Here is a 27,994-nt window from a genome sequence, read left to right as displayed (position 1 = left end):
GCCGGCCCTCCCTCGAGAGCACGGCCCCATTGGGGAGCGCGCCGGGCTCGCGCGGGTCTGAGCCAGGTCTCGGGGTCCCGGCAGCACAGACCAGCACAGCGAGCCTCTGATGGTGGCGGGCGGGGCTGGGGAGCCCCACCCCCTAGCTCTTGGGGGGCTGGACTCCGCGCCCCGCTGCAGGCTGGCCGCGCAGATGCGGACCGCCGCGCGCCTCTGCCCCGTCCCGCCTTCGCGGAGGTTAAGTTCCCTGCGCCCCCAAAACGCTCCCAGCCGAGGCCCTGCCTCCCTCCGCGGGCGCCGGGGCGGGGCCGGGCGGGGCCGGGCGGGGCCTTCTTGGCTCCGCCCCGCCTTTCGGGGAGCGACCGAGCTGCGTGGGCGCGGGGAGCGGCGCGCAGAGCCCGGAGCGCGGAGCCGGGGTGCAGAGCCCGGGGTGCAGAGCGCGGAGCCCGGAGCGCGGCGCGGAGCGGACGGCCGGGGTGAGTGCCCCGCCGCGGGCTTCGGAGCCCCCGGTCCCGCCTGCAGGCCCGGGAGGGGCCTGGTCCCCCGCCCACCTGGTCGGGGGGTGCAGCTCTGCCGCGGGGCCGCTCGGGCCGGCGGGCGGAGCAAGGGGCGCGGGCCCCGGCCGCGCGCTGGGGACCCCCTGCCGCGGGAGGGGAAACTGAGGCCCGCCCGCCGGGAGTTGCCGGGCGGAGACGGCGGGTGATCGGCGGGTGATCGGGACGCTGGAGCCGGCGTGCTTGGAAGGGGTGGCAGACCCTCTCCCCAGCAGCTCGGGGGGGGCCGGGGGCCGGCAAGAGAGGGGGTTCCTGGGGGAATCAGCCTCGGCCCCAGCCGTCCCCGGGGAGGGGAGGGGCACCGGGGAGGACGAGGGGCCGGAGTCTGCACCCTGAAGACCACAGGGCTGAGGCTCCTCGATTGTGCCCCACAGTGGGGGGCGCTCGGGCAGGCGCCCTGGAGGGTGAGGGGAAGGGGCTGAGCCAGTCACAGCCTGGAATGCCCAGGGGCCCCTGAAATGACCAGGTGCCGACGCCCCCGTGCCCACCACAGCTTCTGCCCCCCATGGGAAATGCCCAGCCCCCAGGGAGCCACCCCTTGGGCCAGGGGCTGCGGGAGGCCGCGGGGACCCTGAGGGGGGGCCACCAGGCCGGAGCTGCCATGGCGGAGCCCCACCTGGCTCCCTGCCAGTCCCCAGCGGCCAGCCCCGTCTCTGCCGGCCAGGGCAGCCCTCCCCGCGCGCACACCCCGTGCTGGGACTTCAAACCTGCCGCCACCTGCCCGCAGCCGCGTCCCGCTCGCCTGCTGGCCCCTGAGCGCAGCCCCCACCCCTGCCAGTCTACGAGGGCCGCGGCGCCCTCCCTTGAGTGACGGGGCTGCTCGGGGACTCTGGTTATTTTTGCTGCCTCCCCACCCAGATCCCGTGGTGGGGCCAGCCAAGCCCCATCCCCGACGAGGAAGTGGAGGCCAGAGAGGGCGAGACCCGCCCCCAAGACCACGCAGCCTATCACAGCCAGGTGCCCGCCCGCCCGCCGGCCTCCTGCCCACCTTCCCGGCCCTGTCTCCTGGCCTGGGCTGGGGGGCGCGGCAGTTCCCTATTTCATCTTAAGCCGGGCCCAGGGGAGGAAGTGACCAGCGGGGCAGGCCCCAGCCCGCCCAGACAGCAGGCGGGGCTCTCTGGTGCCAAACATGCACCCTGTCGTGGGGCCTGCACCCGTGCCCACGCCCCCGCCCCCCAATCTGTAAGCTTTGGAAACCGAATCCCACAGAGGGGAAGTGGCTGGGCCTGGGCCCCTAAGGCAGTGGCTGCGGGAGTCCCTGCTTGGGGGTGGGGCTTCCAGGCCCTTCCCGCCCACTTCACAGTTTCACTTTCACTGGTTGCGACACCTGGACGGCCTCCCGCCCCTGCCCGCAGTGCCGGACTGGTGCGGGCAGGCCAGGCCTCAGGGAGGGCCGCTGGTCACGGCCTCCACCCGCCGAGCCCCCAGGGGCCGTCGAGCCCCTACCAAGGCACAGACACCTCAGCGCGGAGGAGCAGCCTGTGGGGACACCTGCCCCTGCCCTGGTGTCCTGTCACGGGCGCTCCCTGGGGAGGAAGGAAGGGCTCAGGGCCGGGATGCTGGCCGCTGGAGGTGGCTTTGGCCTGGGGCCCCAAGGATGAGTCGGATCTAGGGCGAGGGCAGGTCACAGGCCAGACAGCGGGGCAAGGGACGCAGGTGAGGAGCCAGCAGTGTGGGGAGGCGGGGGGGCGACAGGGCCTGGGACAGGCAGAGCCCGCTGGAGAGAGCTTGGGCCAATCCCGGTCATGCTGCTGACATCCTGTGCGACCTGCACACCCCGTGGGGCCTTCTGGGCCTCGGTGTCCCCATCTGTCAGAGGCGGGTGGTAGCAGGACCTTCCAGGGTCATACAACTCCATCCAAACTACCTGTGGCCTGGCCAGACTGAGCCCCACCCCTCCCGCCCCCCAGGACCATGGGCTCCATGTTCCGGAGTGAGGAGGTGGCGCTGGTGCAGCTCTTCCTGCCCACCGCTGCGGCCTACACCTGCGTGAGCCAGCTGGGCGAGCTGGGCCTCATGGAGTTCAGAGATGTGAGTGCGGCCGGGTGGGCGTAGAGGGGACCCCATCCTGTGTCCTAGAGGGCGGGCAGCCTGCCCCAGGATGACCCCAGCCCTGCTTGCTTCCCCGCCGGCTCAGCCACAGATGCTCTGTAGGGCCAGCTTTGCCCACGTTGCCCGAGGGGTCTTCTGGGGAGGTCGCCCTGTGCTCAGCATCTTTTTGGAGAAAGTTCGAGGAGAGCTAGGCCTGGGTCCTGGGGTGCGGGCCTCCCTGGGCCCTCCCTGAAGTCTAAGTCCCCCCACTCAACCCCAGCTCAACGCCTCGGTGAGTGCCTTCCAGAGACGCTTTGTGGTGGATGTTCGACGCTGTGAGGAGCTGGAGAAGACCTTCAGTGAGTTGGCCCCAGGCCCACAACCCGGGCAGGCTTCCTGGAGGAGCTGCCAGTCAAGCTCGGCCTGAGAGGAGGAGTCTGGGTCACCCAGGTGGAGGCAGAGAAAAGGGGTGCAGGCCAGGCCCTGAAGGGCCAGCACTGGGCAGCCGGGTCTGTGGGATGTTCTTGGGAGCTGGCAGGTGGAACCAGAGCAGAGGACCCAGGACTAGCTTGAAAGAGGCTTGGAATCCCCCGTGGGGCCACGGGATTTCATCCCACGGACGGGGAGCACCAAGCAGGGGAGCGGCGCCGACAGAGCTCTGTCCACTGCTGGTGGGCTGAGGGACTGGGGTGGCAGAGGCCAGGACCTCCAGGGACCACCTCCTGCTTTAACCCGAGCAAGACGGACCCCTTCCTTGTGCCCACTCAGGCGGCCCCTCCCAAGAGGCGCCCGCACCCACCGCCAGTTTGGCTTAATGCTTCGTTCGCTGGGTTGGTCGCTTTGAAGTAATGGGGGGGTTCTGTGTGGGCTCGAGGGACACTCGGGTCCCGGCACCGCAGGGCCGTCTGTCTAGGAGACCGAGGTGGGCCCCAGGCTCTGAGCGAGGAGACAAACTCGGAGGGAGGGGACCAGGCCTGTGGGGCTGGGGTGTTCTGGGGTTCTCAGGCTTGGTGAAAAATCTAGCTGGTGGCCCGTGGAGTTTAGGGTGGCACTTGGAACCCCCGAGATGTTCGCCAGCCCTGGGCCCATGGGGCCATCAGCGGGTGGCGGCTCCTGAGGGCCTCCCCTGCACCCAGGCTTCCTGCAGGAGGAGGTGCGGCGGGCGGGGCTGACCCTGCCCCCGCCCGAGGGACACCTACCGGCGCCCCCGCCCCGAGACCTGCTGCGCATCCAGGAGGAGACAGATAGCCTGGCCCAGGAGCTCCGGGATGTGCGGGGCAACCAGCAGACCCTGCGCGTCCAGCTGCAGCAGCTGCGGCTCCACGCGGCCGTGCTGAGCCAGGGCCACGGCCCCCAGGTCAGCACCAGCCCAGGCGGGGTGGGGAGGGCCGGGGTGCCAGCCCATGGGGCTCACCGTGCCCCTTGCTCCCAGGTGGCAGCCGCCCATGCAGATGGGGTCTCAGATAGGATCCCCCTGCTCCAGGCCCCCGGGGGGCCACACCAGGACCTGAGGGTCAAGTGAGTGAGGTTCACGCCTTTCCCCATCAGCCTTGGCCACAGGGTCAGGCCCGGCTGGGACTCCTCGTCCAGTGCTCTCCCCCGGCCCCTGCCTCCTCCCTCCACCTGGAATTTTCTCCCCCGGGGAGGTTAGCCCTGGGGTGCAGGCCAGGCGCTGAGTGACCATCTGACCTGTGGCACAGCTTCGTGGCAGGGGCCGTGGAGCCACACAAGGCGGCCGCCCTGGAGCGCCTGCTGTGGCGGGCCTGCCGGGGCTTCCTCATCGCCAGTTTCAGGGAGACAGAGCAGCAGCTGGAGGACCCCGTGACGGTGAGCGGAAGGGGCCCACGCCGGGGTGTTCCTGGGCAGAGCCAGGGCCCCGGGGTAAGCCGGCCTCTCCGCAGGGTGAGCCGGCCACGTGGATGACCTTCCTCATCTCCTACTGGGGAGAGCAGATCGGGCAGAAGATCCGCAAGATCACCAGCTGGTGAGCCCTGCCTGCGGGATGCCGCCACTCCCTTGTGCTCCAAGGCCCCCACGTCCTGGGCCCCAGCCCCCGAGGTTCCCTGCATCCGCCTGCCCTGTGTCCCCACACTGTGCAGTGAGCACGCCTGGGCCCACTGTGCCCGGCCAGCCCGGGCGCCCTCAGTGTCCCTCCCTCCCTGCCAGCTTCCACTGCCACATCTTCCCGTTCGCGGAGCAGGAGGCCCGGCTTGGCGCCCTGCAGCAGCTGCAGCAGCAGAGCCAGGAGCTGCAGGAGGTGGGCACCCCTCACCCCGCCGGCCTGGCTGGACCCCACCGGCCACCGCTGCCCCTGCTGATCGCCCCTCTGGCCGCAGGTCCTGGGGGAGACGGAGCGCTTCCTGAGCCAGGTGCTGGGCCGGGTGCAGCGGCTGCTGCCGCCCTGGCAGGTGCAGGTCCGCAAGATGAAGGCCGTGTACCTGGCGCTCAACCAGTGCAGCGTGAGCACCACGCACAAGTGCCTCATCGCCGAGGGCTGGTGCGCCGCCCACGACCTGCCCACCCTGCAGAGGGCGCTGCAGGACAGCTCGGTGAGCCTCTGCTGCTCTGCAGCACACTTCTCTTCCTGGCCACACTTATCTGGGGCACCCCCTCCTCCAGGGAGTCCACCCAGCTGGCTCTGTCCCAGCCAGCCCTGGGACTCCCAGAGCCTTGGAGTGGAGGCTGCACAGGGCGTGACGAAAAGGCAGGAGCTGCCCTGCAGGCGCTGACCCTGTCACTTTGGGACCTTTGATGGGGGCCTCTGTGAAGTGGGCGGGTGACCTCCTGGGGACGCGGCGGTGGGTCCTCGGGACGCAGGGGCGAGGGCAGTCTTCCTGGAAGTGGCAGCCGTTTCCTCAGTGACTTCCAGTTCACCAGCCCTGCAGACTCTCCCTCCAGGCCCCTGAACTGAGGTGTTGGCGGGGGGCAGCTGGGGACAGAGCGGAAGGGCTGCCTTGCCTCCCCACGCCCGCCCAGGGGGCCCCCATGACGCCACCACCCCAGAGGGCTGGTCGGGGGTCCGAGGCCCCGCCATCAGCCTCCTGTCTCTCTGCCCGCGGCCAGAGCGAGGAGGGCGTGAGCGCCGTGGTCCACCGCATCCCCTGCCGAGACATGCCCCCCACGCTCATCCGCACCAACCGCTTCACGGCCGGCTTCCAGGGCATCGTGGACGCCTACGGCGTGGGCCGCTACCAGGAGGTGAACCCCGGTGAGGCCCGGGACGGAAGCCCAGGGGCGTCTGCACGCCTGGGCCGGGGGGTGCTCTTTATTCCCGGCGGCCCCTGGCCAAGCTTACGGGGGCCAGCACAGGAGCGGGCAGGAGCCGGCAGGAGCGGCCTGGGTGTGAGGTCCGGCTCGCTTATCCCCATAGGTCTCTTCGCTGCGCTGAGCCCCGGTTTCCCTCTCTGTAAAACGGGAATAAGACTCAGCCGTGAGGGAAGGGCTGGGAGGCGAGAGATGGTCAGGGGCTCCCACTGCAGCCCGCGGGGCCGGAGCCAGCCTCATCGCAGGGAGTCTCGGGGGTGGCCTTGGGGGGCTCTCCCGGAAGCTGCCCGCGGGGGGCTCTGGTGCACGTGTTCTACTAAGAGAGGTGCTCCGCGGAGAAACCAGTAAGGGGCTCGGGGTGCAGCGGGGAGAGCTAAGCAGGGCCGTGCAGGGGCTACGGGGGGTAAACGACACCCCTGGCCTGCCTCAGGCTGGCGAGCTGACCCAGCAAAGGGCAGTGTGGGCAGCTCCAGGCACGCCTGCTGGGCCTCAGCGCCCGGAGCGGCTGCTCTCTGAAACGGCCTTTGGGGAGTGGAGGGCACCCCGGTGTGGCGGAGGAGGAGCTGCGCCTGGCAGGCCGTGAGTGCTGTGTGGAAACCGGAGTTTTTATGAGTCCACATTTCACGGGACACTCACAAAAAGTGAGATCCGGCAGCACAGCGCCTCCCGCACCCCACCCTACACAGAGGCGGGGGCAGGGGTGGCCCCTCTGGCCCGTGCCTCTCCCTAGTGTCCCCACCTCACCGAAGGGAACCAGGGCCTCGGCGGTGGCGTGGCCGCGGCCTTCTGGAAGCTGCTGCCAGGACAGGACTGCCTCTAGGCCTGCAGTGCCCTCTCGATCTGCTTAAAGCCCCTCCGTTCTGTCCGCACCGAGTAGCCGCATCTGCTGGCTTGCTCGGCGCGTCTGCTGGGCCCGCCGCGGGCCGGCTCCTTACAGGCCAGCGAACCGGGCGAGTTGATGTTTCCGTACGGAGGGCTCGGGGAGGTCAGGGTCAGGGCCCGGGCCCGCGGCCACACAGCCAGCAGGTGGCAGGTCTGTAAACGTGGGCGAGCAGCCTGCTGCCCGCCTCCCAGCAACACCCCTGAGTTCTGGGCCCCGGAGCCCGCGGCGGGGCCTCTGTGCGTCCGGCACGGGGAGCGGACTGCCGGGTCCGTGGGGCCCTGGCTGACCGCCGGCCGCTCTGCCCGCAGCGCCTTACACCATCATCACCTTCCCCTTCCTCTTCGCCGTCATGTTCGGTGACGTGGGCCACGGGCTGCTCATGTTCCTCTTCGCCCTCGCCATGGTGATCGCCGAGAACTGGCCGGCGGTGAAGACGGCACAGAATGAGGTGAGGGGCCCGGCGGGGGCCGGGGGGCGGGGGCTGGGGGAGCCCGCAGGCCCTCACCCACTCCTGCCCCCAGATCTGGAGGACCTTCTTCGGGGGCCGCTATCTGCTCCTGCTCATGGGCCTGTTCTCCATCTACACCGGCTTCATCTACAATGAGTGCTTCAGCCGCGCCACCGCCATCTTCCCCTCGGGCTGGAGCGTGGCCACCATGGCCAACCGGTCCGGCTGGAGGTGAGTGAGGCCCCCGGGGCCCCGGCCGCGCGCCCCTGTGCCCCTGCGGCCCTGACCACCGCCTGCTCCGCTGCAGCGATGCCTTCCTGGCCCAGCACCCGCTGCTCACCCTCGACCCCAACATCACTGGCGTCTTCCTGGGGCCCTACCCCTTTGGCATCGACCCTGTAAGTCCCGCGCTGGCTGTGGGGGCCGCTGGGAGGAGGGCAAGTTGGGGCACCCCTTCCTCCAGCCATGTTCGCCGGCCCTCCTGGGTGACGCCCCCCTCTGCGCCGCCCCATCCCCACTGCGGGGCAGATATTGCCGAGGCCCGAGGGGGCCGCAGGCTGACGGCGGTGTCACCACCCCTCCCGCCACCCAGATCTGGAGCCTGGCGGTCAACCACCTGAGCTTTCTCAACTCCTTCAAGATGAAGATGTCCGTCATTCTGGGGGTCACTCACATGGCCTTCGGCGTGGTCCTGGGAGTCTTCAACCACGTGTGAGGCCCGGGTGCGGGGTGCGGGGAGGCACGCGGCTGGGTGCTGGCAGCAGTGGCTGACGGCCGCCCCACCCACCTAGGCACTTCGGCCAGTGGCACCGGCTGGCGCTGGAGACACTGCCGGAGCTGGTCTTCCTGCTGGGCCTGTTCGGCTACCTGGTCTTCCTGGTCTGCTTCAAGTGGCTACGGGTCTCGGCCGCCGGCGCTGCCTCCGCCCCCAGCATCCTCATCCACTTCATCAACATGTTCATGTTCTCCCCCAGCCCCACCAACCCGGCCCTGTTCCACGGGCAGGTGGGCCGGGCCGGGCTGCAGGGTCCTCACCAGAGAGGGATGCAGGCGTGAGGCCGGGAGACAGGAGGCGGGCGGTCGGGGCCGGGCCGCACCCAGGAGCAGCCCCCGCGTGGGTCGAGTGGCTCGGGCTGGGTGTTCGTCTCCAGGGGCCCTGACCTGTGCCCCCTGCAGGAGGTGGTGCAGTCCACGCTGGTGGGCCTGGCCTTGGCCACGGTGCCTGTCCTGCTGCTCGGCACGCCCCTGTTCCTGCGCTGGCAGCACCACCGCCGCCATTCCAGGAGGCCCGCTGGCCGGCAGGTGGGAGGGGGCGCATGGTGGGAGGGCCGCCTGGAGGTGGGGCGCTGCCAGACCCTGGGGCTCATTTCCCCAAGTGGCCGAGAGCAGGCAGTTGGGGCGGCCTGGGCCCGGGGCTGCTGACGCTGCTGGCTTTCCCCCAGGACGAGGACAGGGCCGTGCTGCTGGACGCTTCGGGCTCTGATGAGGAGAAGGGGGAGGCCCCGGAGGCCCCAGAGGAGGCTGAGGTGGGTATTGTGGTCTCTGGGCAGGGCGGGTGCGGGGCCACCAGCCTGGCCAAGCCCTAACTGCCGCCCACAGCTTGTCCTGTCAGAGGTCTTCATGCACCAGGCCATCCACACCATCGAGTTCTGCCTGGGCTGCATCTCCAACACGGCCTCCTACCTGCGCCTCTGGGCCCTGAGCCTGGCCCACGCCCGTGAGTATGCCCGGCCGCTCAGCTGCCGGCCAGGTGGCCTCAGTGTCCCCCCTGCTGGCCCCACAGGGAATGGGGTGCTTCTGAGGGGGCTGGCGGGCACCCCCTCGGCCCTGGTCCCACGGCCTCTCTCGGCCCACAGAGCTGTCCGAGGTGCTGTGGGCCATGGTGATGCGCGTGGGCCTGGGCATGGGCCGCAGGATGGGCGTGGCGGCCGTGGTGCTCGTGCCGGTCTTCGCTGCCTTTGCCATCCTGACCGTGGCCATCCTGCTGGTGATGGAGGGGCTCTCCGCCTTCCTGCACGCGCTGCGGCTGCACTGGTGAGCGGCCACCCTGCCCGCCCCTGGCCCCCGCCCCGCCCCCGCCCTGCCCCTGCCTGCGCTCAGCGGCCCCCCTCACCCCCAGGGTGGAGTTCCAGAACAAGTTCTACTCGGGCACCGGCTACAAGCTGACGCCCTTCACCTTCGCCGTGGAAGAGGAGTAGCCCGCCAGGGCCCTGCCCGTGACCCCTGCCCTGGCTGGTGGGGAGGAGAGGAATAAAGAGGAGATGCCGGGAACTGTGTCTGGCTCTCGTCTGAAAGACCCGGGGGCTGGGCCGTCCTGCCCACCAGCCTCTCGAGCCAGCCTCTGGGCCCCTGGCCCTCACATCCTCCGTTGTAGCTGAAGTGGGTGGGGGACACTGGGGCAGGAGGCCCTGGTGCAGGATCTGGGCCTCGAGAAGTTGGGGAGAAGACTCATGAGCACACCTGCCATAATTCCACTTGGGGGACACGGGGGCATGGTGGGACCAAGAAGGGGTGATTCTGACACACGTTGGCTGCGAGTGTATATTCCAGGCTGGGGTGTGAGTACCCCATCCTTTGGGTGTGCAAACTGGTGGAGAATGTTTGGGGGGCATCAGCACGAGTTGGCCTGCAGCCCTGCACCCACGCCTGCACCACCCTGCAGGGAAGAGCAGAGGCTGGCCAGCACCCCCAGGGCCAGGGATAGGGCTGGCCGGCTCCAGGCCCTGGCTCCTTATCTCGGGAAGCATCTGCTCCCCACTCCCCCCTCACCCGGCCCAGACTGTCCTTCAGTGGGTGCAGCTGCCTCTGGCTGGGCCCCTATAGGCTGGAGGCAGCCACTGCCCCAGCTGAGACCTCCCTTTCTCCCACAAGGAGCTGCAAAGTGGCTCTTCCCGCCAGAGGCCCCGAGGACAGCTGCCTGGGCACGGGGAGTGGGTGGCCGGGCCCCACCGCTGTGGCTCATTTGCCCAGCCGCTGGGAGACGCCCCTTGGGTCCTGCACAGGCAATGCCGCCCTCCTGGCAGGCCTGGCTCTAGGCAAATGTCGCCTGGGGCCTGGCTGGGCCCAAGGCAAGCAGTGCCCGGAGTCAGGAGGGCTGCAGGCCTCGGGGCTGAGACAGGCCTTCCTGGGAAGCAGCGCTGGATAGAAGACCCGAGGATGGGGCAGTGGGTAGGGACAGAGGGACCCGAGCTGAGGCTCAGAGCTGTAGTGTGTCTGGGGGGGTCTCCTGTGACCCCAGGGAGACATGGTTGGCCCCGGGCTTGGATGTGTGGATGGGGGAGTGGACTGAAGGCCACTTGCCCCGGGGTCAGCACTTGCAAAGGACGGGGGTGGGCGCTTCGGCCATGGAGGTCGCTGGAGACACGGGGGGAGGTCGCCCGCAGAGGCCAGGCCCGATCCCTACTACACGAGCTCAGGCTCTAGTGCAGGAGGCGAGTGAGGGAAGCAGTCAGAACTGGGAAAAGGCACATCAAGAACAGCAGCGGCGGGCAGGGCGGCTGAGGAATGGCGCCACGAGAGGCGACTGTGATTGGGGAGCGTGAAGCTCGGGTGGGGCAGGTGGGTGGGGCGGGTGGGGGGCGAGGGCCTGGCCTGGGGCACAGGCGGGAGCCGCATCCTAACTCTGCCCGGACTTCAGGACACCAGCTAGTTAAAACTCCCGCCAGCCCCTGCCCGGCTGTTTGGTCTCCCCCTCCCCCAACTGCTCCGGCTTCTAGAGCCTTCCAGCCTTCGCATGTGGGGAGCGGAGACACCGAGGGTCAGTCAGGGCGTGGGCAACCAGAGGAAGAACCGGGGGGCCCTAAGGCCCTGTCCCAGGGCCAGGTGGCCAGGGGAGCCCAGGCTGCTGAGGCCGCGTGATGGCTGCGGCACTCCCCAAGCAGACTTCTGAGCTGGGTGGATGCCCGCGGCCCCCCAAGATTCAGGACACGTACAAGGGCCACAGCTGAGAAGACAGTTTTAATTTTTATTATTTGTGTAGTACAATCTCGGTGGGAGCAGAAACATAGGCACGAAAACAAGAGTTCAGAGTAAAAACAATCTGTAAAGGACATTCCATCCGTGTAGACGTCACAGCTGTCCACTACCCGCGCCCCGCGGCGGATCTCATCGGGACGGCTGCCGGGTGAGGGGCCCGCCCACCCGCCCGAGCAGAGCGGGAGAGGCAGGGCGGGGCCGGCAGACAGGAGGCGCGGGCGCCCACTCAGCCCCGGCCGCCCCGCGCTCGGGCCACGCTGACCGCCGCCCCACAGCTGGGTTAGTAAACCACATTCAGTCAGGGGGGCCCGGCACCCGGTCCACGGAGACGGTCAGTTCAGCACCCACAACAGGCGCCAGGAGCCACACGCCCGGTCGGCGGCCGCAGCTTGGCCGCGGGCACCCGCTGCCCACCAGCTCCGCGGCAGGCGCGGCCCCAGGGCTCTCACGCCACCACCAGGGAGCTGGCAGCAGCTCACCGCGGACGTCAACTCCAACCAGCGGGAGCGCGGCCAACCGCCCACGCCTGCCCTCTGCCATCTCGCGCCCAGCCCGGAGTGTAAAGGCCCCCTAGAGGGAGAGGATGCCGGGAGCCCGCGCTATTGCACTATTGTTCTCTATTTCTGCTTCCGCTCTCGGTCAGAGGCCTAGTGAAATCGTAAACAAGATATGAAATAAATGTTACTCGATTTTAATAGTCTTTCGTATCATGCATGTCTGCTTGCGTGAGACTCCCCAGCCTTCCTGCCGCAGGCTCAGCAGCCGGAGCACAGACGGCCCCGCGCCCCGCGCCGTCCAGGGATGAGGTGTCCGCCGTGCGCCCGCCCAGTCACACCCCAAGTTTCCTCTTCTGGTCAAAATAGGCGTCAAACCTTGCCTGGGCGTAGTCCTAGGGGACACAAGTGAGTGCGGCTCATCTGGGGCTCGGGCCGGCCTGCCCGCCCAGGCCACCCACAGCCCGGCCAGCCAGAGAAGGGGTGCTTTGGCCCCAGGGTGCTGAGATGATGCAGCTGCTCCTGGGCATGCGGCGAGCCCCTGCCGAGGGCAAGCTGCCTCTCTGGGCGGCGGGAGGCCGGTCCAAACACCCACACCCCCAGCACGTGCCCCGAGGCAGGAGAAAAGAAACACCCAGAACATACCATGTACCCAAACTCGATGGATGAGATCTTGGCCTGCACGATGGACCACAGTCCCCAGAAGAAGTGGGAGGCCAGCGCGAACCTGCAGTCGCGAGCGGGCATGTGTGAGCGGAGGGCGTGCACGATGGGGGCTGCGGCAAACTGACAGACAAGCCCCCTGCCCTGCGGCGGGGCCTGGGCCCTTCAGGGAAGCACCGTGCTGCGCGGCCCCCCTGAGCTGCCACCCCAGGAGGGGACTGGCCCTCGCCCCCTCTCCGCCCCCCACTCGGGGCCTGCCAGGAGAGGAGCGGGTGGGCGGGCATCCGGGTGGGATCACGCCCGTCACCGCAAATCCTAGTCTCCAAACAGCAGCCCCAGCCGGCTGGAGCGCCGGTCCTCCCGCAAGGGCCAGACGCGGCCGCGTCCTCACCGCTCCCGCCTGTTCTCCTCGTGGCCCTGGCCCCGGGCTGCCCTTTCTGTCTGCTCCCCACCACCTCCACTTTCCTGCCTCCCTCCCTTCAAGAAGCTGAAGGCAAGCGGCCTGCAGACGCCGCCCAGGGAGCGGTCAGGAGCAACGTCCAGTCGTTTTCTGGGCCCCCTAGACCAGGCCGGCACTCAGAGCCCTGCGGCTGATGGCCGGCGCGGGCGGAGCCGGTGTCCACGCCGGTGGCGGGCCCTCCTGGTGCTACTCTCCGCCAGGTGGACAAGCACAAGTGCTCTGTTTGGGGCAAAGTCAAGTCCCAGAGACGGAGGATTATACAGAGTTTCCGAAATGCCCCACTTGCGAGCGGGAACCCCAGCGCAGCCCAAGCTGCCCCCCACCCAGAGGGGAACGGTACCTATTGACTTCAAGTAACATTTCTTCTTCTACACTGGACTTTGCTTCATTACTGAGGGTTTCAGATTCCTTTTGGAACGCAGCCAAGTAGCTGGAAATAAAATGGAGCTGGAAAGAAAGCCATGACGTTAGGATCGGTGACTTAAAAACAGGTCACGTGGACAGCTGCGGGGTCACCGCCCAGGCAACTCCGGGGCCGCGCCAGAGACGCCGGACGGGCCTGGTCACAGCGTCGATGCAAGCCCCGGGGCCTGTGCCGCGCAGTCGGCAGGGCAGCGGCAGGCCGGGTCCTGATCCCGACCTCGCCCACGGTCGGACCCGCAGCAGGGAAAGCCTCACCCGCCCTCCCAGGCCTGCCGGCGTTCACGCAGGTGTCCCCTCCGGCTGGCGGCGGTCAGGCAGGGCGAGGGCCTCCCACCTCTAAGAGCCACAGTCATTTACACACTCGGGCTCTGGTTCAGAGGAGAATCACAACCCAAGGGTCTGCCGGCCCACACTCGGCTGACAAGAAGGGACTCAGGAGGCCCCACATTCCTGCCACGTCACACATCACAAGGCAACGGTGCAGCCGCCAGGGCGGTCTGCAGGCCAACAGGGCCACCAGCCCTTCTCCACACGGTCCCCAGCGGCTGCTCCCCTTCCCCAAAGCCATTTGCAGCGCCTCGCCACCTCCCACCACTAGAAAGCTTCGTCCAGGTCCAGGCCGCCGAGCCAGGAACGGAGAAGATGGCCGCTCGGGCCCAGTGGAGGCGCTGCGGCAAGGAGGAGACAAAGCTGAGCTTGGAACCAGCCAGTCGTGGCGGGCCGGAGCTCGTGCCCAGACAGCATTACTTGAAGCCCATGCCTGAGCCAGCCTCGGGGGTTGATTTCTGGGAGATGCTAAATGCTGACATTGGCAAATGAAAACAAAAAACAGGACTAGATCGAATAGTAGTAAGTGACCCTCCCGCCAAAGAACTGCCAGGCAAGGACCATCAAGCCTTCAGAGATCATCTTCTATAAATTCATTCCAGAAAATAAAAGGAGACTCTCAACTCACTTTGTGGGACCAGTATGATCATTTGGATCCCAAAGCAGATAAGACAATAACTTTTTAAATGAGCATCAAAAGGTGCATGTCCCGTACGTGCAGTGACGTCACAGCCCTAAGCAAGCGCTCGCCGGACTGGCCCACCACAGGGCACACTATACTCAGCTGGGGTCACCTCAGGAATTCAAGGACGACCCGAACCTTTAAAAACATCTCATTAATAGACTAAAGGCAGGGCCTCCCCAGTGGCGTAGTGGGCTGAGTGCAGCGCTGTGAAGCTGTCCGCAGCTTCTGCGGCGCAGGTTCAATTTCCAGCCGGGGAGATTCCCACATGGCGCGACAGACCTCTCCTGTCGTGCCCGCTGCTCAGCAGTGGATTTCGGTCAGTCTGCCTGTTCTGTTCCCCACTCTGCCTCTGGTGGATCCTCTCACCCTCCCGCGCCTCTGGCCTGCACCCCAGCTCTTGTATATTAAAAAAAAAAAAAAAGGACTAAAGACAGACAGGCTACCTCAGTAGACACAGGTTATGTGGTAAAGAGCAACACCTACACACGAGTCTTGAAACCTCCCAGAAAACAGAAATGGAAGCACCTTAAATCCCCGCTGCCGGGCACCTCAGCAGGTAACAGGCTCCACTGTCATCCGTTAACTCTGCCATCTCGCCGTGACCCCCACTGGGCTCCAGCTCTGACCAAGCTACTCCCTGGAATCTGACTGGTCTCACAGCAGTGGGCGCCGCACCCTGCTGCCCACTTCCCTCTTCCCCGGGCTCAACGGTCGCGAACTTCCTGCAGCCTTCCTTCTGCCCCGGGACTCTGAGGGCCCCAACCGTCTTGGCCACCTCACTTGGACAGACTCGCGTTATCAGCCAGTCTAGAAATGTGGTTGATGCCCACAGCTTGGGGCAGGAGGGGGCTGTGGACACTGCAGCAGCGACTAAACCGCAGCACCCAAAAGGTCACTTCTCTCTGCTCAGCATGGACAGAGAAAAGTCAGCGACATCCAAGAGGAAGGCCAGAAAGCGGGGGCGTTGGGGGGAGGCTGGGCTTCTCAGAGAAAACCAGGAGGACCCACTGAGGAGGCCCCTCTGACAGATGCGGCACCTCTGGCACAGAGATGAAAAAACCCAGACACAACGGTCAAGTGTGTGTTTAACAAAAAAAAATAACATTTGAAGCAAAAGGGCTCGCTAACCAATCCACAATTTCAAAAGGCATCTTTCAAGCGGAAGACGTGATCGCACCCGGCGCACCGGGCTCACCCAGCGACGGGCAGCCGGCACGCACCTCCTACCTGCTGCTTCCTGGTGGGGTACTTCTGGATGTTGGCTCTGAAAAAAGGGTACTTCTCATAGTTATAATCATACATCCACTCGCAGAAATGATTCCCGATGTCGAATCCCCTGGCAAGAGACAAGAGACAGAGGTGAGGCAAACGGCCTGACGCCGGCCATGTCCTGACGCCCCCGCCCGGGCCGGCTGAGGACCAGAGGACGGCGGCTCCAGGGGCAGGGACAGACCAGGCCCCGCCCGCACGCCAAAGCCCCCGCCTCCGCTCAAGCACATTCTCCCCAGCCAGCACCGCAGTGAGAGGAAGGCGGAGTCCGACGCAAGCGCCAGGCCCTGTGTCCTGCAGGCCGCGGCCACAACGGTCAGCCAAGCAGCAGAGCGGCTGCCCCAGGACGGCAAGCCCGGGGCGGGAGCACGGCTTCCGGGGGAGACCGCACGCCCAGAACAACACCGCCCACGTCTTCTAGTCATGTCATGGATGTCTCAAGACAGTGAGAATATTGAAATAAAACAACCGACTCCAACGTATTACCTGTAATTATAGCTGCTGTATTCAAAGTCGATAAGCATCAGTTTCTGCTTTTCAGAATTCTCTCTGCCATCCAGCAGTAAGATGTTACCTGCAAAAAGGTTTGGAGGACACGGCTTTTACTCTGGGCACGTTTTCTGAGAAGAAGGTTCAAGCCCTCGAAGCAGGGGCCACCGGTAGGCTCCTCAGGGGCCAGCTCCAGGCCCCCTCTTGGCAGCGTCGGGCATCTGGGCTGCCGGGCAACTGGCAGGCCCTGGGGTGGGGCCTTGCTGGCTTTCTGGCCACTCTTCCTCCTGGTCCTGCGGGAGGCCTGGTTCCTCGGTGGGTCAGCACTAGCCTTCAGTTTCCAGTGACCAGAAAGGAACTGGAGGCAGCGGCCCAGAGAAGGCACGCTGGGCCTCCCCCATGGCCCCACAGCTGACTTCCCACTGTCCTTTTCTTATTGGAGAGAAGCCTGAAGCCATTCATGGCACGCGGGCTGGCATTAAGGAGAAGCGCACTGACAAGCTGCAGGGCACTGCGAGCAAGGGGGGGAGGGGGGGGACTAGCTCTGCTGTTCCAGATCTGCCGGGCCATTCGCTCGCTGAATGACGTGATTTGGCAGGATTAAGTCCTTTATCCCACCTCCCCGTTTGCGGAAGCTTCCCAGAATTTTCCTATGAATCTATTTCACAGACATGGGATGGCAGGCGACGTCGTCTAACACTTCCTTTTATATCCACGCATCCCGGAGATTCTCCTGCTGGTCTGCATGACACTCAGCCTTGTTCCTTTAACAGTCACGGAAGACCGCGCCGTGTGGCTGTGACATGTCACCTAACCCCCTCTCCCCGACTCCCAGCGCCGCCACACCCCATCCTGTACACCCCCAGCTTCAGCACAACAGGGCGCAGCGCTCACCTTCCTGACAGTCGTTATGACAAAACACGACTGGGGATGGAGTCGATTCCAGCAGGGACCTGGGAAGGAAGGCGTGCTGTTACTCGTGGCCCTGGCACGGCCGCCGCTCTCGGCACCCCGCACTGTATCGGGGTGCATGTCGCTGTTCACGTGAATCCTGCAAGCTCTGAAGAGGCGAGAGCTCCAAGGCAGCTCAGCCCAGACACACAGGCCGAGGACGCCCGGCCCTTGCCCACCACAGGGCTCCTCTCTGGGAGGACCCCGCCAGCAGGACCCCACGCCTGCCTCGTGTGGGTACGGACTTGGCCTGTAGGCCCCTCCCCGGTGCCGTCTGACCACTGCCCAGAGAGGTCCCTCCCTGTCGGTCTACCTTGACCTCTGCTTTCCTTCTCGGCACTTATCACACCTTGCCATTGTTTTATTTACTTGTTTCCTGTCTCTCCTACTACAACAGATGCTTCTTGAAGAACGTCTTGGTCACCATCTCCTCAGCACCAGTCACAATGCTGGATACAGCAGACACCCGGGCGCGTGAGGAACGAAAGGTGTGCCTACACCAGTGTACACTAGAGGCCTGGGGACACACCCCCGTGAAGACACCTGGAGCCCCTGCTCGGGGACAGTGTCACGCTTCTCACTCCTGTTCCCTGCAGGGCCTGGGCTGAACTGCTCCTCACCGGGGCACACTCCTGGCCGCCCCTGCCCCCTCACATGGGCACACACCCAGCTGCCCCTGTGGTCCCTTTAGTTTTTTTTCCTGACAGTCCTATTCCCCGAGTCTCCAGCCACTGCTCTGCCATCTTATTCCCTCTGCGAAACCTCCATGCTGAGCAGACGTGAAGGGCAAGTGGAAACCGCGGTTCAGCCAGCAGTGGCTTCTGTTGAAACGCACCCTGCGCTGGCCGGAGGTGGGCGTAGGGTACGGCCACGGCAATGGCCTCGGTGAGAGAGTGATTTCTGGAGAGATGTCCTCACTAAGTCAGGCGAAGGAAGGAAAAACTCACCTCAGGTTTTCCAGTTCCAAAGGCAGATTGTAACTGAGGAATTTGTGGAGCTGCTTAACTCGGGACTCCCCGGTAAATTTAATTCTGAGCACTTGATTGAGATACCTGGCAGGGGAAGGAGCACAGAGGTCATTGCTCGATGACCGTGGCTTGTCCTTGCAGCGACGCGCAGGAGGCACCGGCACCCCATCTCCCTGGTGGGGAGGGGGCCGGGCGCGGGTCCGGGAAGCAGTCTCGGCCCACCCACCATCCAGCAGACTTCTTTTCTGCGTCAGGAACAGACCCTTCCCGGGTAAGAGCCAAACCCCATGCCTGACAGCGTGCACCGGCGGGCTGCGGCAGGGTGGGGGGTGCCCACAGCAGCTCTGAAGCCGCCGATGCAGCACTTACTTTTCCATTGTTCCAAAGAGCCATTTCGGTTCCTTGTTGAACGGCATTTTCATGCCATGAAATGTGGCCATTTTCTCAGCTATTTCTGCAGAAATATCTGGCAAACTTAACTCCTCAGTATCTAATCGCCGGCTCTGGAAAAAGAAGGCAGTCAGAACACGGAATCTGTGCAGGGAACCTGTGCGCAAGGTCACAGGATCTTAAGAACCAGGGGCCAGTTCTGTGGCAGTTCTGTGGGTGCCTGTCTCCCTGGAAGAACAGGTACTGCGCGCCTCAGTCAGTGACCCCATGAGGCCGTGGCACGTCTCGGGTGACCCTTTGACCTTGAGAAGGTCCTTCTCACTCATACTCATCTCCGCTCACCCTCGACACCGAGCCCACTCTCCCCTGGGGCGAAGCTCCAGGTCTTCCACCTTGTTTTATGGGACCCAGCACCCAGCTCCTTCATCAACTGGGATGCCCTGCTGACTCATCACAGGTGAGAGCCGGGGCCCATCAGGCGACAGTCAAAGGCGCGAGGAAGAACCACCCCTGCGAGGCAGCAGGGCCAGGTTCCCTGTGTTTGCAGCCACAGCAGGAGCGCGCGGTCACCTGAGGCCCGTTCATCTTCCAGTGAACTGCCCTGAGAGCGGCTGCTCTGACCACTCAGACAGTACTTCACAGGGGTACAGGATGTCCCCAAGTTAGAGGAGTCCCAGCTCAAAGCTGGCCCTGGGTCAGCGCCGCACAGCCGGAGGCACTCTGCACCTGCTGTCCATCTCACCAGGTGGAGCGCAGCATCGGAGCAGAGATGCTGCCAGGGCTGGGCATCCTGCCCACAAAGGCAGGTGCCCACCGAGGGCACCAGCTTAACACCGGACCCTCCCTGAGCTGGCATCCAAGGCGGGAGCAGGGCCGCGGCTGCAGTGGCAGGACAGACTCCAGACGCAGCTCTGCTGGAAACGCCAGCGAGGAGTCTGGCTGCGTGGAACATTCAAAGCGAAGGAGCCTGAGAAGGACCCTCGGAATTCCAGGCTCCTTTCCCAGAGCAGAGAAGGGCTACCCCCAGCGCTCTCAGGGGCACGGCTCTCCGTCTGAAGCACGGGGCCTGCAGATGGCCCTCAGCTCACCCACCCAGCAGGCAAACCCAGGACTAGCTCAGAGAACCGGCTGGGCTGAGTGGCGGCCATGCGGGGAGTGGCACTGCGCGCTGGCCGCCACGGACAGGCCCAGGGTGTAAGAGGACTAAGCAGCCACCCTCACTGTGTGCGGGTCGACGCGGAGCACAGACCAGAGCAGGCGCCGCCCCAGATGGGCACCATGTCGGGTACTCCCGCCTGCGAGGCCGCTGCTGGGGCGTGTTCCCTGGCCCGCATCTTTCCTCAGGGAGCCGGGCACATGCATGCACACACAGGTGCGCACGCAGGCGCCTGTTTAGTTTGCCTCTGTCGGTCTTTACTACAAGGATCTGACCGTAGTCCTCTGCAATTTGGTTTTAAGATTCACACATTCCCCTTATAGCCATTCGGAGTGGCCAATGTTTACAAAACTCTCAGGTACTTCAGCGACCGGATGTGGCTCATGTCTGGCAGCCGTCACCTCTCCACATGGGCTTTGTGAGATGGCTGCCAAGGAGAGCCCAGCCCTGTGACACTGGGGGCCACAGACCACAGGACGTGCCTGCCCACGGCCGCGGGGTCTCTTGGAGGAACTCCATCCTCCAGGTCCGGCCGGACACAACGTGGAGCCTGGCCGCCGAGCCAGGCTGCCCCCTTGGGGCAGGCATGGCAGGAGGTGCGTCCTCGGGGGCCTCCTGCAAGGCGCGGAGGGAGAGCCCGTCCCAGGGCCGGGCGGGCACCTCAGTGGGCTGGCCCCGGGCTACAGCTTCTTGGAAACTGCAGCTTCCATGAAACTCCCGGCACGGGAGCAGCCCCGGCGCAGTGTGCGACACCGCCCTTTCTCAACTTCATGACGAGAGGCTGCTGTTGAAAGGACTGCTGTGTGGTTTTCACTTGGACGGACATACCTCTGCAGGAAAGACAGGTTCTGATATAAATTCAAGAGAAAACGGGTTTTCCTTTATTTCTGACAGTTTCATAACAGAAATGGCGTTACTATTTCAGCCACGGCGTCGCAGCCCTGCAGCAGCAGGCATGTGCCGGCGGCTGCCAAGTCTTACCGGGATGAACTGCTCCAGGCGACCTTGGGGGAAGATGCCGTAGAGCCGGGGCCCCAGCGACCTCTCGGCAAGAATGGCGAACATGACGCTCTCCAGAACCATGGCCTCGGCCCCCTAGAAAAGATGGCACAAGGCAGATGCTCAGGGTGTGCGGCCTCATACCAGGCACCCAACGTGCCCCTGCCACCCCTCAGCAGCCCACGAGAGGGCAGTGCCCTGGAGCTGTCCCCGTCCACACAGGAAGAGCCCAAGGCCAACTGGGCTCTAACACGCAGGGCCAGGCTGGAAAGGCTAAGCTGTACCAATGAAATTTGAAAATACAAGTTTAATTGGGGTCACTGGATCCAAAAACAGAACAGTAACAGAACAGTATGGAGATTTCACTGTCTCGTTTATCTTAAAGCTTTTGGACATCCCAGTCTTGGTGTCTTGTCAAAACCCGGACAATACCCTGGCTGAGGTCTGCTCCGGGGAGCACCTTCTGCTCCCCACTGCCCTGTGGGGCCAGGACAGTGGGAACTGCCGAGTAGGAAGAAGAATGTGCCGTCTGGCTCAGGAATACCCCGCAGGCTCTTATCCCTGACCGCCTCCTCCTGCGAGAGGTCTGTCCGAGTCCCAGAACTACCGTGGCACTGTAATCCTATGCCTTCAAATCCTATGCCAGAATTGGTCTCAATTCAAACTCATTCATCCCCTAAAACATGATGACACAGCTTAAAATTTTCCTTTTCAGGGGGTGTTGAACTGGCCAGAGAGTGCCCCTGAATCTATTAAGGAGCTATCACAAACAGAGGATCTCGGTTCTGTCTGAGGAGGGTCCCACAGCTGTTGTCTGGCAACACTTGCAGATGATTCTGACTCAGCCCTGTTAAGAAAGATTTTGGGGGGGCCTCCCCGGTGGCGCAGTGGTTGAGCGATGGATTGCAAAGCTGCCGCAGCCTCTGCAGCGCCAGTTCGATCCCCGGCCGCCGGAAGAGGGTCCCACATGGCGCAAAGACCTCTCCTGCCGCCCGCAGCTCCCCTCAGCAGTGTACTTCATCAGTCTGCCTGTTCTGCTTCCCACTCTGGCTCTGGTGAATTCTCTCACCATACCGCACTTCTGACTGTACCCAGTGCTTGTATAAATAAATAAATAAATTCTTTAAAAAAAAGAAAGAAAGAAAGCTTTTGGGGAGAGGTATACACCCCTGGAGAAATGCTGATCAAAAACAAAACAGAAACACTGCTCAGAATTACAAAAACAAACCCAGAAACCTCCTAGGGCACCCAGTTGGCAATGAGGCATCCAGTCAGCAAGAAGACAAAGCAAAGACACATCCAAAGGCAATGGGCCCTCATCAAAGTGAAGTTACTTGATTTGTCAAAAATCCCCCACAATCAGGCCTCCCCAGTGGCACAGCGGTTGAGCGCTGGGTTGCGAAGCTGCCTGCAGCCTCTGCAGCGATGGTTTGATTCCGGGCTGCTCCCCGGCCACTGGAGGAGGGTCCCACATGGCGCGCAGACCTCTCCTGCCGCCCGCTGCTCCTCTCAGCAGTGTACTTCGTCAGTCTGCCTGCTCTGCTCCCCACTCTGGCTCTGGTGAATTCTCTCACCCTCCCGTGCTTCTGACTGTACCCAGTGCTTGTATAAATAAATAAAAATAAATCTTAAAAAAAAAAAAAATCCCCCACAATCACAGCCTGGGCCCTACCCTGTATGCCCCACAGTCACGGAATGCCCAGCACATCGTGAGCCTGTTCTTCTGCACTTTTGCATACATGACAGTCCTTCCCAGCCCTATGCTGAGCCCCGAGACCAAAGCAATGGTATCTGGGGCCCCTGGGAGGTGACTGGTTGGATGAGGTCACGGGGTGGCATCTCCAGGGCCCAGCGTGCTGACACCCGAGGACAGAGCTGCATGCTCAGCCCCTGCACCACGGCAGAAGGCAGGCCGGACAGCAATGAGTCCGCCCTTGCCCGAATGTGTTGGCCTCTGCATCTCAGGCCTCGGGCCCACCAGGCTCTAGGTTCTGGGGGCCCCAGCAGGCTGACCAGACGATGGCAACGCAGCCCAGCAGGGCCCCATGGACTCGAGCAGGGTATCAGGTGGCCCTTAGAGTTACAGCTCCGGGCTGCTGCAGGGCCAGCAACATGCCTGCGCTTGTCTGTCTGGTCCTGGCGCAAGCCGCTCAGGCACGCTGGCCCTGTCTGGCCTCAGAGGTCCCTGCCGGAGACGCAGGGCACTCACACTGCCTGCGGCACAGCCAAGGGCTGTGAGGGCTGCGGGCCCCCACCTGAACAAGCGCAGAGTACGCTGGGCAAGGAGGCGCAGGCCGGGGGACTGCCCCCGGGGCCGCCAGGGCCTCCGCCGTCCCTACCACCTCAACCCAAACTCCTGCACTTTCCCCCACCCCTGCAGAGCGGGGCGAGGACTTCCGTCCGGCGGCCAGAATTCTGCTGGAATTAAAACTTGTTCTTCAACTTCCCTCTGCGCAGAGACCAAGCTGAAGGGTGTTAATGTTGGCACCGCACAAACACCAGGGACCCTCAAAGTTGAAAAGGTCAGGCTTTGTATTTAGATTTACACCCCACTTTATTACTGCTGTACGGCCAGTGCTCTGTACACACAGCACAAGCTAGGGGAGCCCCGGTGCGCTGTGTGGGCTTGCGTCGCCCGGATGGCCAGAGGCTCTGCAGGGTGCCCCTGCCTCTCAGCTCCCTCTCAGGCCGTGAGGAAGGGGGATGGTGTGTGCAGGGAAGAGTCTGGGTTTTTTCACTTTGTCTCTTCTTTTTTTGGAGGGGAGACTAGCGAGAGAGAAAACGAAGCGACCAAGTCACGAGCAGGAGAAGCAGGCGGATATGGCGGCTGGCAGGGATGAGGAGGCGCGGCAGCGGGCGCCCCAGCAGCTGCCGAGTCCCGACACCCTCCTGCCTGCTGCTGGGGGCGGCGAGCCGGCAGAGAGCAAGGCCGACCGACGGGCTCTGGGTCTGCCCCACCAAGCCGGGACAAGCAGGCCGCAGGTCCAGACACAGCTGGTGCGACTTCCCCAAGCTACTTATTTTGGCTTCAGCCATTCCTACATTCACCCAAAAATAGCCACTGGGTGTCCACTGCGTGCCTGGCCCTGCCCCACGGCGCTCCCACGCTGGACGGGACAGGTCAACGGCGAGTCCGGGTGGATCGGGATAGTGGCAATGAGGGACAGAGATGCAACGTGACCAGTGGGTGTGACGGGGGACAACATCCAAGGAGGCGACAGACCTACCTGAGCGGTGAGAAAGCGTGAGAGACCCACAGGAAGCCCGGGCCCCGGCAGGAACGGGAGCGGCACTTGGAGCGCTGGGGGCCCGAGGGCTGGAGTAACTGAGGAGGTAGAAGCGGGCAGAGCAGGGTGAAGAGGCCAGTGGCCCTGTGTGGCTGGGGGATCGGGGGGCTGGGCCTTGCTCAGCTATCAACAGTGTTTCAAGTCAAGGGCCTGGCTGAAAAGGAGGGCCCGGCAGAGCCCAGAGCCACCGACGGGCAGAGCAATACAACGCTTCCTCCCGACGCCACCACGGAGACACCAGGAGAGGGGTACTGCACCTGCACCTTCACCTCCTGGCCGCCTGCACCACCTCATGGACCAGAGCAACAGACACGCCCTGTGTCCCGCCAGCAGCACGCAGCCCACCACCCACAGCCGATGAGGCGGGACAACAGGGAAAGCAGAGGAGGGCAGCAGATCAAGCGCTGCCAGCAGATCCTCCCTGGGCTTGGGAGGCAAGGTAAGAGCCGCAGGGGAGCAGGGAGCCAGGCCGTGGCAGTAGGGAGGGCATAGACAGGGGCGCCAAGGCCTGCAGCTCACTGCTGCGACAGGGTCAGGAAGATGCCCCGGAGCTGCACTACCCCCGTGCAGCCTGCCCCGCAGGGTCCAGCTCCTGGGAGGGAGCCTCAGAAGACGGGGTCAGCAGTAGACCCAAACCCCCACACACAGGGCTTGGAGAAGACACCCCGCCCCCTCCATCTGACAGCCACCGCCTCCCCGTGACCTGAAGGACCAGCTGCAGAACCCGAGCACCGCCTGCGCCCTGCGGCCCCGCGGAGAGAACATGCAGGTATAGAGCAGGACAGCTGCCAAGGCGGGGCGCCCTGACTGGGAGTGCGCCCCAGCGGGGAGGGGGCAAGGCGCAGCCAGTGCCCGTGCAGGCAGCAGGCGCAGAGCTGCAGTGCGGCAGTAAGGCGCCTCACGAGGTTTTGCAGCCATGGAACGTGAAGGGGAGGAAAGTGGTGCTAAGAGCAAGACATGAGGGGAAAGCGCGGCCCCGTGGACGTGGCCTCCAGGAGAGCGTAATCAGATGGGAGGGTGGAGACAGGTGGGCGCAACGTTCTAGTCGAAGGGCCACATCCGCAAAGGGCCTGTGGCAGGAAGAAAGCCGGTGGCTTAGGACACCTGGCGGGAAGCAGGGAGGGGAGTCGGCTGTGAGCCCGGGACCTGCCAGGACAAAGCCCACAGCTCGGCCTGAGCCTAGCAAGAGGCTGGCGCGGTCACAAGGGCACACGCCCTCGGACAGTGGGAGAGGGCCCATGAGGAGGGCGGTGGCTTGAGGGGGGCGCGGGGAGGTGGGGAGGAGCTCTAAGGTGCAGTTCGGAGGGAAGGCTACAGGCGAGGGCCCCGGCTTCCTGGCCTGAGCGGAAAGGACGGATTCGGAGTTCACCGTGCCGGGGAGGAAGAGCTTGCACCCGGTGAGACACACCAGGCGAGCCCCGTGGTCCCATGAGGGTGCAGGCTGGCAGGGCGCAGCCATCCGCTGGCGTAGAGGGGAACGCCAGGACAGGTCTGGGCCAGGAGCCTGGGGACAAGGGCCAACGACAGAGGGTCTCGGGCCTTCAGCACTGAGGCCAGCTTGAGGACCAGCCTGGAGGGGGGATGGGGAGCGGGAGGGAGTGAGGGCCTTCCCTGGGGCGCGTGAGAGGAGGACCGAGGCCCGCGAGGATCCAGCCTTCCCACGGAGCAGCCCCCACCGCCACCAGGAGACACCAGGTCCACAGGCGGAAAGCTTGTGGGGATGACAAGATGGGGTCACTTTCTCCCAGCAGCGTTTCCTCGGGCCCCTGGGGCACATCCCGGCTCCGCTGCACCAGGACCCCAGAGCAGGGCCGTGCGAAGCCATCCACGGACGTGCAAGAAGATGGTGGCACCTCCACTCTGTCACCTCACCCCTTGTCGCTTCTCTTCCTGAGCGTGTTTCATGCAGCCAGCAGCGTGGAGTCCGCTCAGAAGCCGTCTACTCCCTGGAGGGGCCGTCACTGGCCCGGACTCCCTGTCTCTGAGCTGGAGGGGACGGTGGCACCTCCACCCTCCAGGAGGCCCTCGGCGAGCAGCCGTGTGCACAGGCCTCCCAGCCTGGCGGCCTCCGCCCCAAGCGCTGCACAGAGAAGACGCGCAACCGCGGGAGGCAGCCCTGCCACACAGACGGGCAGGAGTGCAGGGCCCGGTGGCCGCCGCCTCGGCATTCGGCACCCCTCACCCGCAGAGACAGACAGAAGACACCCAGAACCCCTACATGCGAACGGACTCCGAACCCTGCAACGCGCTTGGCCCCACCAGGCGGCGCCCAGCAGACAAGAGCCTGTTCCCCAGTGGACAGGACTGGGGGGGGGGTCTGGCCTGGGCAGCGCCGTCAGCTAGTGCCAGTTCATGCCTCAGAGGGAGGCAGAGGGTTTCATTACTTACTTGAAATTCATTTTCTTTTTGAGCTTGTTCGGCTCCCTCCTTATTACAGGACCTCTACGGATGAGAAAAAGCAAACACTTCTGGTGAGACGGGGAAGCGGAGCAGCCACCAGGACAGTCAGGGTGACAAGACCTCGCGGCTCTTGCCGGCATGTCCTGCCTGTCTCAGCTAAGATGGGCGGGCGCAGGCCGAAAACGCCCCACAGCGCCTGGCTCCAGCCCTCACACCCAAGGGCCACAGTGCTGCTGAGGCCTGAGGGCCGCACCTCGACCCTCTCCACGAGTCAAAGAGCCAGTGGGGCCCTCCCACAGGCCTCCCAAAGACCGTGGGCCAGGAGTCTCTCCAGCCGAGCTCCACGCCCTCCCAGGCCACACTAGCCCAGGACGGTGTTCTCCCCGCAGGAACCGGGGGTCCTGGCTGCACTGAGACCACATCAGGTCCCCAAAAATGCCTCTTTCTCTGGCTGACCCGCTAGCTCAGCCCATCACTAGCCCAGCTGAGTCTCTCCACCTCCAGAAAGGATCATGGGAACATAAACCTGTCCCTAAACTTATTTTACATGTGACGGCATTCAGGGTGCTTTCCACCACTTTCCTCAACGGGATCAAGGCTGGGCGGCCAGGGCTGCCACTGTGACCACGCGACCTGGGGCCCAGCCCAGGAGCAGCTCTGCTCTCCTTCCAGAGCACAGGCACGTCTTTTCCCAGCAGCCCCATCCCCGGGGCTGCCTTTAAACACTGTCTTTAGTACTGGGGTGGGGAAAGAAAAGTTATGTCAAAATTTTATACTCAAATATTATCTCTAGAAATATGTTCTTTCTTACAGTTAAATCAAGTCTGCTCAAGTCAGACTCAGAGGAAGGATCCTACATTTTTTTATGGTAAAAGATTTTTGACTATTCCATGAAAAACTTATCTTTCCACGCCACAGCTCTATCAGACACCTGCACCGAGGGCAGGACGTGTGGCCAGGGCAACCACCAGGCGGCAGCACCAGCCGCGCCGTGATATCCCAGACCTCCCTGGCATGTTTTGTGTAAGTACTTGTCCTCGCTTACTCAAGACAAAGCAAATAAGACCCACACCCATGCTCACGAGGTGTCTGCACACAGCACGCACGTCTCCACACGCAGCAACATCTGTAGCATGAAATGAGTGCACTTTGCACAGAAACACACTCAGGGGATTCGTCAGAGTGATCTGTGTTTCTCTGATGAAAGTTGTTAGAGGTTGGGGCCTCCCCGGTGGCGCAGCGGTTGAGCGCTGGGTTGCGAAGCTGCCCGCAGCCTCTGCAGCGCCGGTTTGATCCCCGGCTGCTCCCCGGCCACCGAAAGAGGGTCCCGCATGGCATGCAGACCTCTCCTGCCGCCCGCTGCTCCCCTCAGCAGTGTACTTCGGTCCTTCTGCCTGCTCTGCTCCCCGCTCTGGCTCTGGTGAATTCTCTCACCCTCCTGCGCTTCTGACTGAACCCAGTGCTTGCATACATACATAAATAAATAAGTAAATAAATCTTTAAAAAAAAAAAAAGTTGTTAGAGGTTAAAGCCCGTTACTATGACAGCTATGAAAACTAAAATACTACAGAAATGGCCTTGGCCGGAAGGCTCCAGGCATGAGGTGACAGCCCCAGGGAGGGGTAACTGGCTACGGGGCTTCACCCTTCCTGACCTCCAGGCGCTCTCGGGGCAGCAACTGTCACCTTGGCCTTGAGAAGACTAGCAATTCCTAATGAATCTTCTCTTATTTACTGTCCGTCCTCCACAGCACGAGCCCATCCTGGTGCTTACTATGGAGCAGTAAGCAGGAGCTGTGAGCCCTTTCCGGGTCGTGAGGCTCAAGGCACAAGCCTGGGCTCCCCCTTATACCAGGGGACTGACAGACTGAGGGGCGCC

At 64.1% G+C, this 27,994-nt stretch overlaps 2 protein-coding genes across 4 annotated transcripts in view; one reads left to right on the top strand and one right to left on the bottom strand.

Moving 5' to 3' along the window:
- Window positions 1-453: 453 nt before the first annotated feature.
- On the top strand, window positions 454-9,443 carry TCIRG1 (T cell immune regulator 1, ATPase H+ transporting V0 subunit a3). Its single transcript, XM_084236856.1, has 20 exons — window positions 454-476; window positions 1,413-1,511; window positions 2,465-2,585; window positions 2,866-2,944; window positions 3,722-4,103; window positions 4,286-4,412; window positions 4,487-4,569; window positions 4,752-4,842; window positions 4,922-5,134; window positions 5,649-5,793; window positions 7,041-7,180; window positions 7,254-7,411; window positions 7,488-7,578; window positions 7,773-7,891; window positions 7,972-8,185; window positions 8,357-8,482; window positions 8,623-8,706; window positions 8,780-8,897; window positions 9,037-9,214; window positions 9,300-9,443. Exons 3-20 carry the CDS (start codon window positions 2,469-2,471, stop codon window positions 9,376-9,378), a joined length of 2,544 nt encoding a protein of 847 aa, XP_084092982.1. The 5' UTR covers window positions 454-476; window positions 1,413-1,511; window positions 2,465-2,468; the 3' UTR covers window positions 9,379-9,443.
- A 2,541-nt stretch (window positions 9,444-11,984) lies between these two features.
- Window positions 11,985-27,994, bottom strand: part of CHKA (choline kinase alpha) — a gene marked incomplete at both ends in the record, with an annotated part of 38,777 nt that continues 22,767 nt past the window's right edge. The window contains 10 exons of one of the 3 annotated variants that reach the window (XM_084235570.1): window positions 11,985-12,044; window positions 12,295-12,376; window positions 13,113-13,219; window positions 15,435-15,543; window positions 15,963-16,050; window positions 16,860-16,918; window positions 17,864-17,968; window positions 18,254-18,387; window positions 20,412-20,525; window positions 26,105-26,158. In XM_084235570.1, coding sequence (XP_084091696.1) covers window positions 11,985-12,044; window positions 12,295-12,376; window positions 13,113-13,219; window positions 15,435-15,543; window positions 15,963-16,050; window positions 16,860-16,918; window positions 17,864-17,968; window positions 18,254-18,387; window positions 20,412-20,525; window positions 26,105-26,158 — 912 coding nt within the window. The remainder of the gene's footprint in view (window positions 12,045-12,294; window positions 12,377-13,112; window positions 13,220-15,434; window positions 15,544-15,962; window positions 16,051-16,859; window positions 16,919-17,863; window positions 17,969-18,253; window positions 18,388-20,411; window positions 20,526-26,104; window positions 26,159-27,994) is intronic. The other 2 variants (XM_084235572.1, XM_084235571.1) reach the window with 2 other exon arrangements.

Source organism: Talpa europaea (assembly GCF_964194135.1).
Source record: "Talpa europaea genome assembly, chromosome: 1".
NCBI lineage: Eukaryota > Metazoa > Chordata > Mammalia > Eulipotyphla > Talpidae > Talpa > Talpa europaea.
This window is presented reverse-complemented; position numbering and strand designations above follow the sequence as displayed.